Source organism: Panicum virgatum, chromosome 7K, assembly GCF_016808335.1.
Source record: "Panicum virgatum strain AP13 chromosome 7K, P.virgatum_v5, whole genome shotgun sequence".
In the NCBI taxonomy this organism is placed as follows: Eukaryota; Viridiplantae; Streptophyta; class Magnoliopsida; order Poales; family Poaceae; genus Panicum; species Panicum virgatum.
In genome coordinates this window covers 36,179,135-36,194,661 of record NC_053142.1, presented here as the reverse complement: position 1 = coordinate 36,194,661, position 15,527 = coordinate 36,179,135, and the positions used below count along the sequence as shown (strand labels likewise).

The 15,527-nt window shown below is 49.1% G+C and overlaps 3 protein-coding genes across 4 annotated transcripts; 1 reads left to right on the top strand and 2 right to left on the bottom strand.

The window, feature by feature from the left end:
* The first annotated feature begins 1,060 nt into the window (after positions 1–1,060).
* On the top strand, positions 1,061–3,022 carry LOC120641219. Its single transcript, XM_039917249.1, has one exon. The coding sequence runs from the start codon at positions 1,171–1,173 to the stop codon at positions 2,665–2,667; it is 1,497 nt and encodes a 498-aa protein (XP_039773183.1). The 5' UTR covers positions 1,061–1,170; the 3' UTR covers positions 2,668–3,022.
* Positions 3,023–3,029: 7 nt separating this feature from the next.
* On the bottom strand, positions 3,030–6,230 carry LOC120641218 (probably inactive leucine-rich repeat receptor-like protein kinase At5g06940). The gene is made up of 2 exons (XM_039917248.1): positions 3,803–6,230; positions 3,030–3,594 (listed from the first exon to the last, which is right to left on the bottom strand). Exons 1-2 carry the CDS (start codon positions 6,033–6,035, stop codon positions 3,233–3,235), a joined length of 2,595 nt encoding a protein of 864 aa, XP_039773182.1. The 5' UTR covers positions 6,036–6,230; the 3' UTR covers positions 3,030–3,232.
* A 2,924-nt stretch (positions 6,231–9,154) lies between these two features.
* On the bottom strand, positions 9,155–15,324 carry LOC120641217. 2 transcript variants are annotated; one of them, XM_039917247.1, is made up of 10 exons: positions 14,978–15,324; positions 14,323–14,423; positions 13,828–14,227; positions 12,234–12,722; positions 11,901–12,155; positions 11,401–11,452; positions 10,503–10,570; positions 10,319–10,425; positions 10,136–10,223; positions 9,162–9,785 (listed from the first exon to the last, which is right to left on the bottom strand). In XM_039917247.1, the coding sequence occupies exons 1-10, from the start codon at positions 15,101–15,103 to the stop codon at positions 9,468–9,470; spliced, it is 2,004 nt and encodes a 667-aa protein (XP_039773181.1). In that variant the 5' UTR covers positions 15,104–15,324; the 3' UTR covers positions 9,162–9,467. The 2 variants fall into 2 exon arrangements, with proteins under 2 accessions (XP_039773180.1, XP_039773181.1); XM_039917246.1 differs by having other exon boundaries at positions 9,155–9,785; positions 11,901–12,722.
* Between the last annotated feature and the right edge of the window lie 203 nt (positions 15,325–15,527).

Here is a 15,527-nt window from a genome sequence, read left to right as displayed (position 1 = left end):
TATAAACTAGATAAATCTATAGAAAAATCTAGACGAATCTATAGATAAACCTAGATAAATCTATAACTCAGTCATATATGATTCAATAATCATAAAATTTTTATTACAGCTCAATCATATAATAATTAGCCCACCATAAAAATTTCACAATAATTGGATGACGAAAATTGTAGCTATAAATTAATTACAGAAAAATATATATCTAAAGATATAGCAAAAAAAATTACTAAAATATAGAATATAATATGTTCACTGCGTATACCTACTCATGTGGAGTCCAACAAAATTAAATTTTTTATTTTATGATTTTTTTGTGATTTACTATGATTTTTCAAAAATTCAGTTAAAATAAACATAAAAGAAAAATAGTAAAACTGTCCTTAAACCCGCTCAAGGAGGTCCTGCAACCGGTTTCGAGAATTCGAGGAGGCTGGTGGACCGGTTTCAAATTTCAGAGAGGAAAAGCGGAGCCAAAAACTACTTTTTTTTCTCGCGGAAAAGCCGCGAGCCCGGCGGGCCGCGCTAGCCGTTTACCACGCGTCGTCTGCAAACGTCACGCAACGCCCACCTGACCCACCACACTGCAGTGCTGCCTCACGCAGTCAAGGGTGTGTTTAGATGCTAAAAACCCATCCAAAATCCAAACTTTCCATCATATCGAAATATTAAATATAGTAAATGATTCATACATGGAGTACTAAATGTAGGTAAATAAAAAAACTAATTGCATAGTTTTGATGTACGTTGTGAGACAAATCTTTTGAGTCTAGTTAGATCATGGTAGGACAATATTTACCATAAACAAATAAAAAATACTACAGTACACTACAGTGTCCGATGTGACTTTTTCTTGAAGTATCTAAACACAACTCACGCCGCCACGCCGGCCACCGGGGTGGCGGCCTGCGCCGCGCGGGCGGCCCGCAGCCATGCTCACGCGGGCGGCGACGGCGGCGGCCGCGGCATCGGACCGGGACGTGGACCGTTTCGCGAAGGCGTCGTAATCCCGAGGGGCTCCCCCGTAAAACCACCCCCCCACCCGGAGAAGAGAATGGATCATAAAATTCCCCACGGGGAGGGGGGGGGGGGGGGGATCGCCCGCATCCGCATCCGCCCCCGCCCCCGCCCTCCTCGCCCCCAAACCCTAGCGGCGCGAATCCGGCCGTCGCCATGGCGCCGTTCCGGCGCTGGGCGGACCTGCCGCCGGATCTGCTCTGCCGCATCGGCGACCGCCTCGACCTCAAGTGGTACGCCAGCGCGCGGGGCGCCTGCACGGCCTGGCGCTGCGCGCTCGCGCCGCCCTCCCCCGCGCTCCTCGTCGTCGCCGACGACGCCCGCTGGTGCCCCCGCGCCGCCTCCCTCCCCACCCGGAGGTCCTTCGAGCTCACCGCCATCGTGTCGGGCAGCCGCTGCGTCGGCTCCAGCAACGGCTGGCTCGCGCTCTCCGTCGCCCTCTTCACCGGCCAGACCGTCTTCGTGCTCCTCAACCCCATCGCCGCCGTCGAGATCCTCCTCCCGCCCCTGATCTACGAGAGCCGCTGGGTCTCCAAGGTCGTCTTCACCCCGAGGCCCGCCAAGGACGACTTCGCCGCAGCCGCCATCTGCGACATCGACAGGATCGCCTACGTCACCGCCGGGGCCAGGAGGTGGGCCGTCATGGAACCCGTCCGCCTCACCAGCGGCGACCAGCTCACCGACGTCGTCTCCACCGACAAAGGTAAGGTTTACTGCCTCACCAAGTGCGGGGACGTCCACGTGCTCCGCCTCCCCGAGCGCCGCCGCCGCAAGCCCGCCAACACCGACGAGGCGGGCCCCTCCGAGCCGGAGTTCTCTGTGCTCCAACGGCCTGCCGAACGCACCATCAATTTCCGCCCCCTGAGGTGCCAACAGCAGCGCAGCTTTCGCATGATGCGATACGAACAGGGCCGAATATGTAATCAGCTGGAACCCATCCCACTGAGGCTCACACTCTGTGCCCAGGCATCCATCCCGTATAAGAGAGTTCCACCTGAATCTCAAGGTCCGGACCTCAACGCGCCGGCCACAGTTGAGCCCCTCCTGTCCGATGCCAACCTCCCATTCAACCCTGCCACTGTCTTTGCACCACCATATGACACCGTGTCTGCGTTCACCAGTGCCAAGAACTTGGTGTTCTGTGAGGGTAATCTGTACCAGGTTTGGAGGAACGCGAGTTGCACTGTTACTCTGCAGCTGCCTGGAGGGGGTCAGCGCCGCGTCTCAGAAAATGAGATATTGGTTCTGAGGTACTATCCCCGGCGCCAGCCTTGCTGGGATGTGGTGAAGGACTTGGGAGGTTACTCGCTCTTTGTGGGAAGGAACAATGCAGTGTCGATGTATGCAGAGGGTGTGCCAGGACTAAGGGGCAACTGTGTATACTGGATTGGTGGGCGTGGCAGGGATCAGGGCATGGTCTTTGACATGGAATCCGGGAGGTCCACTCCATGCCGGGCTCCTCAGGTTGGCTTTTTACCTGGGCATCCTCATAGCACAATCTGCTGGTACTTCTTGAGCGATGTAGTGAGCAACAACAACAGCTGGATCAGCAGCAGCAGTAGCAGCAACACCACCACCACTAGAGGAGGAAGAAAGGTTTATCAGACCCGAGCAAGGGCCCGGGCAGATCTTGCACAAGATATGGAAGATTGAAGCGTTGCCACACTGATTGGCAACATAGTGAGCACCACCAAGGTACACCTTGGTGGGAATTGAGTTTATTTCCAGGCTCTCTGCAAACCGCTTGCGGTCTTGAGAGGCAGAGCTCCATCTCAACGTGAAGCAAAAATCTGGCGGAGATGCGATGAGGAACCACATCGTGTGTGTAGCTGTTAGTACATTTTAATTCCTGTTTCCTATAATAATGTTCAGTTTGTTTGCCCGTCTGTAGCCTCTGCATATTTGTATGTTCATGTCATGTAACCGAATAATAATTCCTTTTTTGTATGCATGATGTCGTGTTGAAATAATTCAATAGATTGTGTAGTATATCTGGGTGTTGGTAGTAGTATCAGTTTCTGTGATGCCTGCTGTTTCCTTCTGGTCTAAATCTGGCTCAAGAGGTTACAGAATAAGCTTTGTGATCACGCTGATCCCTTCTCATTATTCTGTTTGTCATGCTATATACAAATACAACAAGTAAGGGCTATGCAGTGATACATACTCTTTGAACTCTTGAGCTACCATGGGCAGAAGCAAGCTCAACGTGCTTCTGCATTCAAGGCTCCAGAACGATTTCAGCGGTCAGCGGTGTCTGCGGATGAACGCTGAAGCACAGCGGCTGGAGCAACCGGACGACCTCATCCATGGCCGGTCTCTGGTCGGGCATCACCGACGTGCAGCGCAGGGCGAGCTCGAGGGCAGCCTGCATCCCCTGCCGCGCAGTGCGGGAGATGCAGGGATCGAGTATCTGCGACGCTCCGTCGGTCACGTTGATCCGCCGGCGCACCCACCTGACGATGTCGACGGAGTCGTCGGACGCCGGCTGCTCCGCCGGCTTCCCGGTGACCAGCTCCAGGAGGATGACCCCGAAGCTGTACACGTCCATGAGGTGCGTCGGATTCTTGGCGCGGCTTTGCTCTGGTTTCAGAAACAACAACCAGAACAGCATCAGTGAATTGTATTGCCGTCAGTTCTCTTTAGTACTGATATTCAGACTGTGCGAAAAGAATGAGATGGAACACACAAGATATTATGCCTACTGTGCAAAATGCCTCCGATTGCTGAACTGCTCATTTTTTTCAAGATTTGCAATCTGGGTGCATTCTGAAGTGCAAAAAATTCTTACCTGGTGCGACATAGCACATGTAGTTCAGATCCGAAGCCATGGAAGTCTGGTACGCCATTTCTCCGACAACACGATCAACTCCAAATCCGGTAATCCTAGGCTCAAATTCGTCATCGAGTAGCACGTTGCTCGCCTTCAGATCTCTGTGCAGCACCTGGGGAGTATGGTCACGGTGAAGGTGCGCCAACCCCAGGGCTACACCCATTGCGATCCTCACCCGGTCCTTCCACGCCATGGTGAATTTCGGAGCGCAGATCAGATCCTGCAAGCTTCCCATCTGCAGGTAGTCGTATATGACGCTGACCTCGCCGTCGGAGTAGCAGAACCCCAGCATCTTGGCGATGTTCTTGTGCCGGACCTTCGCCAGCGCCTTCATCTCATTCTTCACCGCTCTGAACGTCAGCTTGCCTGAATTCACCAGCCGCTTCACCGCAATGTTCTGCCCGTCTTGGAGCTCGATCAGGTAAACTTTCCCGAACGCGCCCCTGCCGATGATGCTCCTGTCGTGAAATCCGGCGAGCAGCTCCTCTCCGGTGACCTTGACAGGGTGAAACAGCACGAGCTTCCAAGGGGAGGGCTCCCCGCCGTGCAGCCTCTTGCAAACTGCAAATGCTCCCGCAGCGAGCAGCGCCGCGCCGGCGAGGAATGACGCCACGGTCGCGGCGAGCGCTAGCCCCCGACGCTTCCTCGACGGCGCGTCGACGCAATCGTTCGGCAACCCGGGGCCGCACAGCCCAGGGTTCCCCTGGAGGAACACGGCCGGAAGCTCGGAGATCAGAGACGGCGGCACGCGGCCGGAGAGGTCGTTGTACGAGACATTCAGCAGCGCGAGCTTGAGGTTCTGGAGCTCCGTCGGAACGCCGCCGGTGAGGCCGTTGCTCGACAGGTCGATGTACGTCAGCACCGGCAAGTCCCCGAGGGATGCCGGTAGCGGCCCGGTGAGGCCGTTGCCGGCCAGGTAGAGCGACACCAGCCTCCTGCAGCTCCTGAACTCCGGGATCGCGCCGGAGAGCGAGTTGCGGGAGATGTTGATGATGCTCATCGCCGGGGAGTCGCAGAAGTTGTCCGGCAAGCTGCCGTCGAGCTCGTTCAGGGACGCGGAGAACCGGTACAGGGTGCGGACCTGGCCGATGCTCTGAGGTATCCCGCCGGAGAAGCTGTTGTTGTCAAGCTGCACCTGTTCGAGCCGAGACTGCCCGCCGGGGAACTCGGGCAACCGGCCGGTGAACAGGTTGTTCTGGGCCCGGATCACGCGCAGGTCCGGCAGCGACCAGAGCCCGCCGGGGAGCTCCCCGGTGAAGGCGTTGTCGTGCACCTCGAATCTCTGGAGCATCAAACACTTGCCGATCTCCTCCGGGAACGGCCCGGAGAGTCCGTTCTGCGACAGGTCCAGGGCCATGAGCTTCTGAAGCCTGAGGCCGAACCCGGGAGGCACGGCTCCGGTCAGGCTGTTCATGGAGAGATCAAGAACCTGCAGCTGCTCCAGCCCGCGGAAGGACTCGGGGATCGCGCCGGTGAACGCTGACCCCTGCAGGTACAGCCACCTGAGGCTGCGCATCCCGCCGATCTCCGGCGGCAGCTCGGACTCGAGGAACTGGTTCCCGGACAGGTCCAGCAGGTGCAGGCCGGTGAGGTTGCGGAGCAGCGCCGGGTGGAGCACGCCGGAGAGGCGGTTGCCCCCGAGGTCGAGCACCTCGAGGCGCCCCAGCGCGGCGAGGCCAGCGGGCACCTGCCCCTCGATGCTGTTGCCGCTGAGGTCGAGCGAGACGAGGTCGGGGAGCGCGGCGAGCTGCTCGGGGAGCGGGCCCCAGAAGGCGCCGGCGCTGAGGTTGAGGGAGGCGAGCGAGGCGCAGCGCGCGAGGTCCAGCGGGATGGTCTGGTTGAAGGCGTTGGACGCGAGGCTGAGCGCGACGAGCCCCGGCACGCGGCAGAGCGAGGCGGCCGAGAGCTCGCCGGAGAGGCCCAGGCCCTGGAGCGAGAGCGAGACGGAGACGGCGGCGTTGGCGGCGGCGGCGCTGGTGCAGGTGACGTGCGGCCAGTTGCAGTAGGGCGCGGAGCGCGACCAGCCGGAGAGCGCGCCCGACGGGTCCCGCAGGGACGCCTTGAAGTCGAGCAGGAGGTCTTGCGGCGCCCGCGCCTCCGCTGCTGCTGCCGATGACGGCGAGGCTGAGGCGGCGATCAACGTCGAGACGAGGAAGAGGAAGAGAGGGAGCCCGGCGGCGGCGGATGCCATGGACGACGGAGCTGGTGAGCGTGGCGGCGCACGGAGAGCTGAGCCGGAGCTGGGACTGGACTAGCGGAGTGCCGGAGTGTCGACTACCGAGTGTGCCGTGCGCGCGGCAGCAGCTGCCATCTGTTTGGTGGTAAACCTCTGCAGGTGCAGGACCGATCGTGTCATTGGCCAGGTCGCGTCGGGCCCTGCCATTGATCACTCGCTCACTAATCGCCAGCGGCTCGTCTGGTCTAATCCTCTCCAGAAAAAGGATTAGATCGTCTGGTCATTACTACTATCTAATGCTATCTACTACTAGGTGATTACGTAGCAGCGGAGTAACATATCGCCTGCAGGGATGGCAGTACATTCTGCCGGCCGAGTCATGCCTGACGCCCTTGCCTTGCCCTTTTGCAATTGTTTCGTTTGGACTCTGGGACGGTGACGCGCTGGCACTGGCACTGGCGCCGGCGCTTTTGGACTTTGGAGTGGCGCCTTTGTCCCGGACGCGATGTGACGTTCAGGGGGAGTACTGGTGCTGGCCACCGTGGCAACGGCATGGGCTCGGCTGGGCGTGGCTGCAGCAGAAACAGCAGCTCTGCGCTCTGCATCAGAACAGGGCGTCCTTGTTTTTAATCCCGGAAACGTAACATATTTTACTTTATAGTAAATTTAAGTACTCCCTCCGTCCCAAAAAAACCGTAATTCTTTGACTCTTAGAAACTGCGTTTGACTAATCATCTTATTCAACTTTTTTTACAAATATTATCACTTTTGTTATGACTTATTATAGCACTAATGATATTTTAATAATATTTTATTTGTCTTATAATATACATAAAAAATTTGAATAAGACGAGCGGTCAAACGCAATTTCTAAGAGTCAAAGAATTACAGTCTTTTTGGGACGGAGGGAGTAGTTTGAGTTTGACAAAATTTATATACAAAAATATTAGCATCCAACACATCAAATAAGAAAATTATGAAAATCTATTTCAAATCTAATTAGTCTCATTTGATATTCAAAATATTATTATTATTTTCTTTAAATTTGGTCAAACTTAAAACAGTGCCTCTCATTTTAGGATGGAGGGATCAATTCTTATGGCTTGGTAATAATGATATAAAGATCGGAAGAATCCTACTCGTACGTCCACCATAGTCCACAACATATGCCGTTAAGGTGAAAACAACCTGATTTTAATGGGAAGATTGGAGAGCTTTTAATCTCGAGTTGCAGTTAGCTAAATGAAACAGGTCGATCGGGGAACTTTTAATCTCGAGTTGCCGTTAGTTAAATGAAACAGGTCGCCTTCAATCACGGACTCGGATTAGTGGAAAAGTGCAAGGACAGAACAACTCCTCTGATATTTTAATTCTTTTCTTTGATGAGACTGATATTTTTATATTTTAAACCTTGGCAGCGCACGTCACGGGCGTTGCAGGGCGGACCCAGCAAAGGTATTCAGCGGAATACCTATTATTTTTAGCAAAAAAATTATATATATAGGTATTTCCCTAAATATATAGAAAAACAAAAAAACTGTGTAATAAACATAAATGGACTCAAATATACAAACAGCCACGACCGTCGAAGCCCCCACCGAAGCCCACGACCCCTCCGGCTCACCTCATGCGCGACAGGCCCAGTCCGCTCGGCTGCTCTCTTGTCTCATTGTCCAGCCACCGAGCCTCCCTTCCATCGATCTCCCAAGTCCCAAATCCTAATCCTAGCGGCAACCCTAGCGGCGGCGGTCTCCCAGCTCCTGAGCGGCGGGCTCGTCGGCCCCGCCGGCCGTCGCCTTGAGCACCCAGCTGCCAACGGCCAGCGCCCGGCCGCTCGGCGCTCGTCGCCTGCGCCCCCGCGCGCAGGCCACGTCGCGCTCGCGGCTCAAGCACGCGCAAGGGCCAGACTTTGGCCGCCTGCCGCGCGCGCCGAGCAAGCACAGCCGCGCAGGGCCGCAGGGGACAGGGTTGCCGTGTTGCACAGGGCTGCCGCGCACGTGCACTCGCACACAAGGCAGAGCAAGAAGCCAGCCTAAGAAGTGAACCAAGGTGATTTAGGTGAAAATATGTCATTGTAATTTGTGATTACATATTACTTTGCGAAAAATTAGCAGCAATGCAGTGAGGAATTTTTTTTTCTGAAACTTGAATACTTGTTCGATTTCAAGTAATGAACAATTGATGTTGTTGGTACTCAATTATATTTATGTGCAATAAATATGTACTTTAGGCTGTAAATTTTTTTACACCATATGAAATTTTGAATACCCAGCTCTGAGATCCTGGGCCCGCCACTTGCACCACCTACAAATCCAACCAAAACTAGTAAAGGAATACTCGAGGCAGCAGCTTGAGGGAGACAGTAATTAGAGGGTTACGACAAAGGTAGTTCCGTAGTGGCCCCTTCCAGTCACCTGACTTTCACGACTCGGTGGTCAATACGAACAGACCTTGGATTTCAGCTACCCGTGAGTTTCGCTGATTCCAAGATAAAATGCACTCTTCTCTGACGAAGCATGTACAGCTCAGCAGACGCCCAGATTTTAGCCGTGCTGAAGACAGAGCTACTATGTACAAAATGATAGACTATAGGAAAAGGAAAGACAAAGAAGTTGAAATACGTATAAGCATGTACAGTTGGCAACCAGATCCCATATGCACCCCATGGTTTATACATTTATTTACAAAAACTGACCCAAGAAAGCTGAAAAGAAAATATAGGGCGCGTTTAGTTCGCAAAAATTTTCACCTCGAAATTTGCGCCTCTCTTTGACACGTGTATGGAGTACTAAATGTAGTTAAACAACAAAACTAATTGCACAGTTTGGATGTACACGGCGAGATGAATTTTTTGAGCCTAATTAGTGCATGATTAACCATAAGTACTATGGTAACCCACTTGTGCTAATGATGCGGTCAAAGGCCTCAAAAGATTCGTCTCGCGGTTTCCAGGTGAGTTCTGAAATTAGTTTTTTAATTAGTGTCCGAAAAACCCTCCCGACATCTGGTCAAACTGTTGATTTGACAACAAAAAAATTTTTGGTTTGGGAACTAAACGCACCTGTAGATGTAAGATGAAGCACGTTTACTGAAACTACAGGTTTGGACATGATCATCATTCGACATGGAAACCGTGGAGGCTTAATAATCAATTGTTCCAGCGTTCCTGTCGCATTCGTCTTTTCCTTTACTATTTTTTTATATAGATTTTACTCCCCCACAAACCCACAGCCAACCAGCACGTGTGCCGATGGGAAAAAACGGAACGCCGCTCATAGAATATGGCTCAAAGTTTTGACGTGCACAAAAAAAAACAGCCTGCTACAAACTAAGATCTGCAGCTACTTAAATATGTACCAAAAGTGGCTGAATGAACTACGACAGCCATCAATCAAGAGCTCCTTCTGCGAGGTTCATCAGGAACAGTGGCATGCTGCGCCTTGCCAGTCACGCCATCGCACCGTCATTTGGTTTCGGCTCAGTGCGTGTGTAGGTGAAGCTTCGTGTGGTTGGGGTGACCAACTGATTCCCAGGAGCTGCAGGTGTAGTTTGACTAGGTTTTCCAGCATCGACGGAATCAGATGCGCCACGCTTCCACTGTAAACTGCGGGCACCACCTCTGAGTGGCAGTCGCCCGCGGGTAGCACCAGGGAAGGTAGGCCTTGGGTACGCAGTTCTAATGAGCCTTGAAGCAAAGGGTGATCCCCGAGAAGCACGGGGTAGGCCAGGAAACTGGGTTGCTTCAGTGGAGGATTTCCGAACAACCTGCAGCGCAACATGATTTGAGTTACTTCTAAGACCTTGATGCTGGGAATAGTTTGGCAATAATGCTCAAAGCACAATATCAACTGCAACAGCCGGAGTATAACTTCTCGTCATAAATTACCAATATGGAAAACACTAATAAAGATACTGACAAAAGTTATGGCATATATTGTGCTGCCCTTGCATGGATTGAGAAAAATTCAACTTGAAACTAAATGTATATATATGCACATTGGAGAATTACACTAGCAAATCTTACTAAAGCAGCTAGAGGTCATGTAGCAATCCATATTGTCACTAGAAAAAAACGAACTGTACAAGTAAACATGGAGTTTGGTCGAGGTTTTTACCTTCAAAATGCGTGACATAAAAGATGTGCCATTTAGGGTTAATGCCTGCTCTGCCGATTCTTTATGCAAAAACTCAATATATGCTGAGCTGATAAGTCAAAAGGAGAAAAAGAAAATGTCTTAGGATACTGCCTAACAAAGCTGATTTTTTCAGAATTACATATAAGACTTAAGAGTTCATACCCAGTTGGCTGACCAGTGATGCCATCAGTTACCATAAGGGTCTTTAGGACAGCCCCAAACTTATTGAAGTGTCGAGTAAGAGCATCTTTCGATGCACCAAAATGTACCTAAAAGGAAACAAAACTAGTAATGAGTGCAAGTCTTCAGCTACATGACCATAAGGAAAAAGCCGCAGAATACTTACATTGTTAACAAAGACAGTTCTAGAATCAGGGCCACCTTCAGGTTGACCTGTAGTATTTGGCCCAACAGCTGAAGGGGGGAAAGAACAGAAACTTTTAGTCACCAAGGCAAGAGGAATTGAAAAAACAAAGAGAGAACATGAAAAATGTACTGCCTACAATCACCAATATAAGCAGTTTTAGGACCTGGACATGGTCTACAAAGTGACTTCGACTATCAATTTCAATAAAAATAAATTGTTGATTTGTTTCAAAAAGAAAATGTTTTATCTTATGAAATTACTTTTCATGATTAATCTAATAGCCTCAAGCTTATATTGAAAAACTATGTGGATGTTTAGCTATTGATTGTTAAAGTTAAAAAAGAGTTAGACTTAGGACAAACCTCAAACTACTAATATTTGTGATCAGAGGGAGTAGTAATTTAACAGGGTTAAAAAAGGTCAATGGGCAAAACAAAAGGTTAATATTAAGTGATGATAAAATAAATATCTTTTAAAGAAAAAAATTAACTTGGTGCTCGTATCAAAGCTTAATACACCACAAAAGTAAGCAGATGTCAAACCCATGCATATTTTTGTTATAATCTAGTATTAAAAAAGATTGTTTATAAAAAAAGCAGCTCCCTAGTGAAATCAATTGTAGGTCAGTTCAGAGATAAGAACTAAGTCAGTCAATAGCAGTCCTAATGATATCATAACTCGTAACTAGCCTTTCCAAATCCCTAATAGAACAGTTCTTTGTTTACTTGATATATCAACCACAACAGGAAATGCCAATTAAAGCATAGCTCCAATAGGAATAAAAGAATGTTTTCCACATAAATATCTCCCTAAGGTTACCAATTAAAGCACTGCAGTAGTCGCTTCAAAAAAGCGAGCACCAAGCAGCTTTACATACCAGGTGATGAAGCCTTCTGCACCTCCAACATAGAACCCGAATGTACAAAATCCTGGAATGTATTTCAAGAAATTAGAATAGAATGAGGCATCAGAAATGATCCAGAAAATACAATGCATCATGAATCGTCACAAAATAAACATGTAGGCAGGAAACATGAAAGAAAACAAATGAGAAACAAATAAACAATAGTTGAAAATCTATTGTATTCCTTGCCACATTTTTTAAACCAACTTATCGAGCTACATGAGTTTTATTTGGACTCTCTCTTCACTCCAAGGTCTTTTGATGATTTTGGTGTCAAATAGCATGGCATGGTTTGCCCTAAGGATATGCGAAAGCATTCTGCTCTGAATGCTTTGACTTGAAATATTAAATTTAGATAAGATTATACCTCTAAACCTCAAAGCACCAAACATGCGAGGAACTCAAATGTTGGTTAACTTTATGGTAAATCACATATATAATTTAAGGGGGGAAAAGAACAGACAAGAACTTACTTTGGACTTATCAGTCATGACCATATCATTAGCATGTGCAGTTTTCGCATTTGACTTCCTCGCATCAGCAACCTTCTCCACTGGCACTTGAGGGTCAAATACAACAGCATCCCTGGTTTCATGAGTTGGAAGCTTCCGCATACTAATGTTAGCAGAAATATTTAAGTCATTTTCAGATGGTCTTGGTCCTGAACCAGCATGCGCGCCCTGAGCTATCAATCTTCTGTTTCTTACTTCAGCAGCTCCCCTTACATAGCCTAATACTAATGACTCTTTGCCACCACTAGAAGGGAATGTACTTCGGCGAGAACCCAATCCATTATACCTATCATACTCATCAATATTGGGAGCAGAACCTGTAGCTTCCTCTGATTCCTGGTCATGCATGTAAGCATCACTGCCACCATACTGATTTCTTTCATAAAATTCAACTTGATTTTCTGCTCGTATGTTATCTATATTCTCATATTCTTCACCTTCTGGATCCTGATCTCTAGTTTCGGTATGATTTATTGTGGGCATCCTCCCCAATCTATTAAAAACACTCCCCGAAAAGCTGCCCTTGATAGCATCCTCAGCCGCCTCAGCCGCAGCCCTTAGTGCTGCTGTGGCACCTGGTATTCTCCCATCTGAATTTGTTCTCTGTAACCTAATATGAGTAATATCAAGTGTGGAATCTGACGCCAATGTAGACACCACAGAACGAAGTCGCTTGGAAGCTGATTCTGATCTAGGAGTCACTGGCTGCACAGTTCTGACAGCATCACGAACAGCAAACTGGAGAAGTCGGCGTGGTGCACCAATAACTGGGTGGGATGCCCTCTGAAAAGATGTTAAAAGTATTATCTCAAAGAACAAATAGCGGGGATAGTTTACATCAGTTATCGGTAATAATGGTATAATAAACAAGAAAACAAGATAAAGCACACAACATATTATGAGCACTCCAGGGCATCAATTCAAGTTGAGCAGTATAGGCTCTTTTGTAGATCTAATATCATTTATCTTTGCTCATACCAAAATAGGAAAATATTCACATTGCCCATACTCACATCCTATGAACATCTCACCCCTACATGACTGCGTACCATGGAATAAGTTCTCAAAATGAGGTTATGTGACTACAAATCTAGAATACCATTTGTGTAACCATCAGGGTAGCTGTTAATCCAGATACATCTGCTTGCATAGTTTACATGGTTCCAAAATACATGCTATAAAATAGAGCAGAGGATACACACTTCTGGTCGCTGCAACTAAGACAAGATAACAACCAGAGGTTCCCACAATGCGAATCCTATAACAGGATTAAACATAGGCAGGGTTATACACTACTTATACAATTGTAAAGAAAAGGGTTTGCCCATCCTGACGTCCTATTGAAGGTGGTACACAATCAGATTTCACTGTTCAAATTACAAGCATAGGCCCAACAAAAAAGAAGCCATGTTTTGTAGAATTTTATACAGAGCAACAAAACAAACCAGGGGAACATTCAAATTATCATGGGAGTATGGGACAGACACAGAAAGAGGGGAGTGCAGATAGTGCTACCTTCAATTAATAAATGCAAATGACTTACCTAGTTTGCCCAGGGTTTTACTTATGCTTTCACCAGGGGTGAAGACAATAGTAATGTTCTAGTTATAAAATCAAAACAGACTACATGTGGTGTGAACTGGGAAAGGTACTCCATTCTACCATCTAGGAAGTAATATCGAGAGTCGCGACAGAAAATAAAACACTGCTATACTATTAGCACTTTCATTTAGCAGATTTTGAGGACTATAAGAAGCATGTACCTAACATATTCATCTATTTCACATGATAAATTAGCAAATGGATATATAAAGAAAGAAAAAAGATGTTGCCAATATTGCTAAGCTTTGCAAAACAACAAGCATAAATTGAAGAGGATTAAAAAAACCTTGGTAGATCGTGCATCTGCATCTCTGCTCCTCTTTCTGTGGTTATGCATGTCTGGAGAGCGGGTTCGTCTTCCAGCATGTGATTTATGAAAATCCCTTTCATCTGCATGTGATTCATGAAACTCATCTTCCTCTGCATGAGAAACATTGGCTACAACACTTCGAAGAGGAACTGCTTCTGACTGTTCTCGAACAGTTCTTCCCCAATCTCTTCTCTGATGAGTTTTCATTGTCTTCTGGTTTTCAGCTTCAGGTTCACAATTAATTTGTACGCTGCTAGTCACACTGCGAGCAGGCAATCCTCTACCGGCACTGCGAGTGCTTTTAGGTTCATCACTAGAAGCGGCAGCTTTAGGTTGAACATAGAGGTGCAAATTTGAGGAGAGGTGATCCCATAACCTGCACAATCATAGACAGATCCATGATATTGTCAAAGGAAATACATGGTAAATGAAAAAAATGAATTAAGAAAGGTTCGGTTGCAAGAAGATAACCAGGATACAAATGCATCATTGTCATCGCCCAAAAAAACCTGCAGCTCCTTTGCAGCCTCATCCTTGCGCCTCCCATTCCTTAGCAACACTACAACATACTCCTGAGCAACAATGCGAAGAAATTGATTGATCAGCAATCTTAATGGATTATGGATTTGCCTCTTCGATAGAAGCACACACTTAATATCAATCACACAAATTGTGCCCACTGCATAATGTTCGGCAGGAAAACTGAGAGAGCTCAGCCTTATGCTTTAACCTCCTCCACTACACCAGACCCGCTGGAGTTTGTTCTTCAAAAAATAACGTATAACTGGTTCCATATGCGGCTAAATGCCATGTATCCCAAAACAAAATCCAAATTCTAAAACGCGCGGAGGCAATCGCACGCCACCAATCCTCAAAAGCACACGAACCACACTAATAAACCCCAATGCGGACAACGAAAACGCCAAAGCGCCCGGCCCTAAAGGGAAGGCAATCAGACAGCCGCGATTCCGCGAAATCCAAACGGCCGCGCGCCGCCCGCTACGGAGCCGCACTCCGTGGAGCGGCACGCGAGACGCTAGGGTTTAAGCAGCGGGATCGGGGGATCGCGCCGCGCCGCGCCGCGGCGCTGGAGGGGGGAGTGGGGGGCGGGAGGAGGGCAGCTCACCGCGAGCGTGTCGTCGGAGTAGTCGCCCATGAGCTCCCTGAGCTTCTCCTTGACGCGGTCCTGCAGCATCTTCACCCCCTCGCCGGTGAAGTTGGCCTTGAACGTCCGACCCTCGCCGCCGTCCATGGAGAGAGGGGAACCCTAGCCGGGCTCGGTGCCGCCGCCTCTGCCGCTGCGCCCCACCCCCCGGAAGTTCAGGCGGCCGACGCAGCCGCGTCCTACGGGGTTATGGCACAAGGTGGGGTATACGGGGCGGAGGCGGCGGGGTTGGAGCCTCCTGGACCGTCGCGGGGGACGGACGCTTTGCGTGCTACGGTGCGGGGAGTGGGGGGAGGAGAGAGGCCGAGAGGGGGTAGGTTTGCTGCTTTCCGGGGCGGTTTTTTTTTTATTTTTTATTTTCGTTTTTTATAAAAATATATTTATGTTTTCAAAATTTACAGTAATATACCCAGGTCGCCCTGTTGCGGGGCGGCTGGGGCTTTCTGCAAAAAATTTACGAAAATTTTTATAGAAAAGCCCCTGGAAGACCGGCCCCGGCCGCCCGGCAGCG

Bases quoted from the DNA above. Each gene is read 5' to 3' on its own strand.
- LOC120641217 (XM_039917246.1), bottom strand. From the start codon at position 15,103: ATGGACGGCGGCGAGGGTCGGACGTTCAAGGCCAACTTCACCGGCGAG. The intron at 14,228-14,322 runs GTTATCTTCTTG...ATGATTGTGCAG, and splicing joins AATGATGCATTTGTATCCTG to GTTATGGGATCACCTCTCCT. The intron at 10,224-10,318 runs GTATGAACTCTT...TTGACTTATCAG, and splicing joins ATCACTGGTCAGCCAACTGG to CTCAGCATATATTGAGTTTT.
- LOC120641219 (XM_039917249.1), top strand. From the start codon at position 1,171: ATGGCGCCGTTCCGGCGCTGGGCGGACCTGCCGCCGGATCTGCTCTGC.
- LOC120641218 (XM_039917248.1), bottom strand. From the start codon at position 6,035: ATGGCATCCGCCGCCGCCGGGCTCCCTCTCTTCCTCTTCCTCGTCTCG. The intron at 3,595-3,802 runs GTAAGAATTTTT...TTCTGAAACCAG, and splicing joins CATGTGCTATGTCGCACCAG to AGCAAAGCCGCGCCAAGAAT.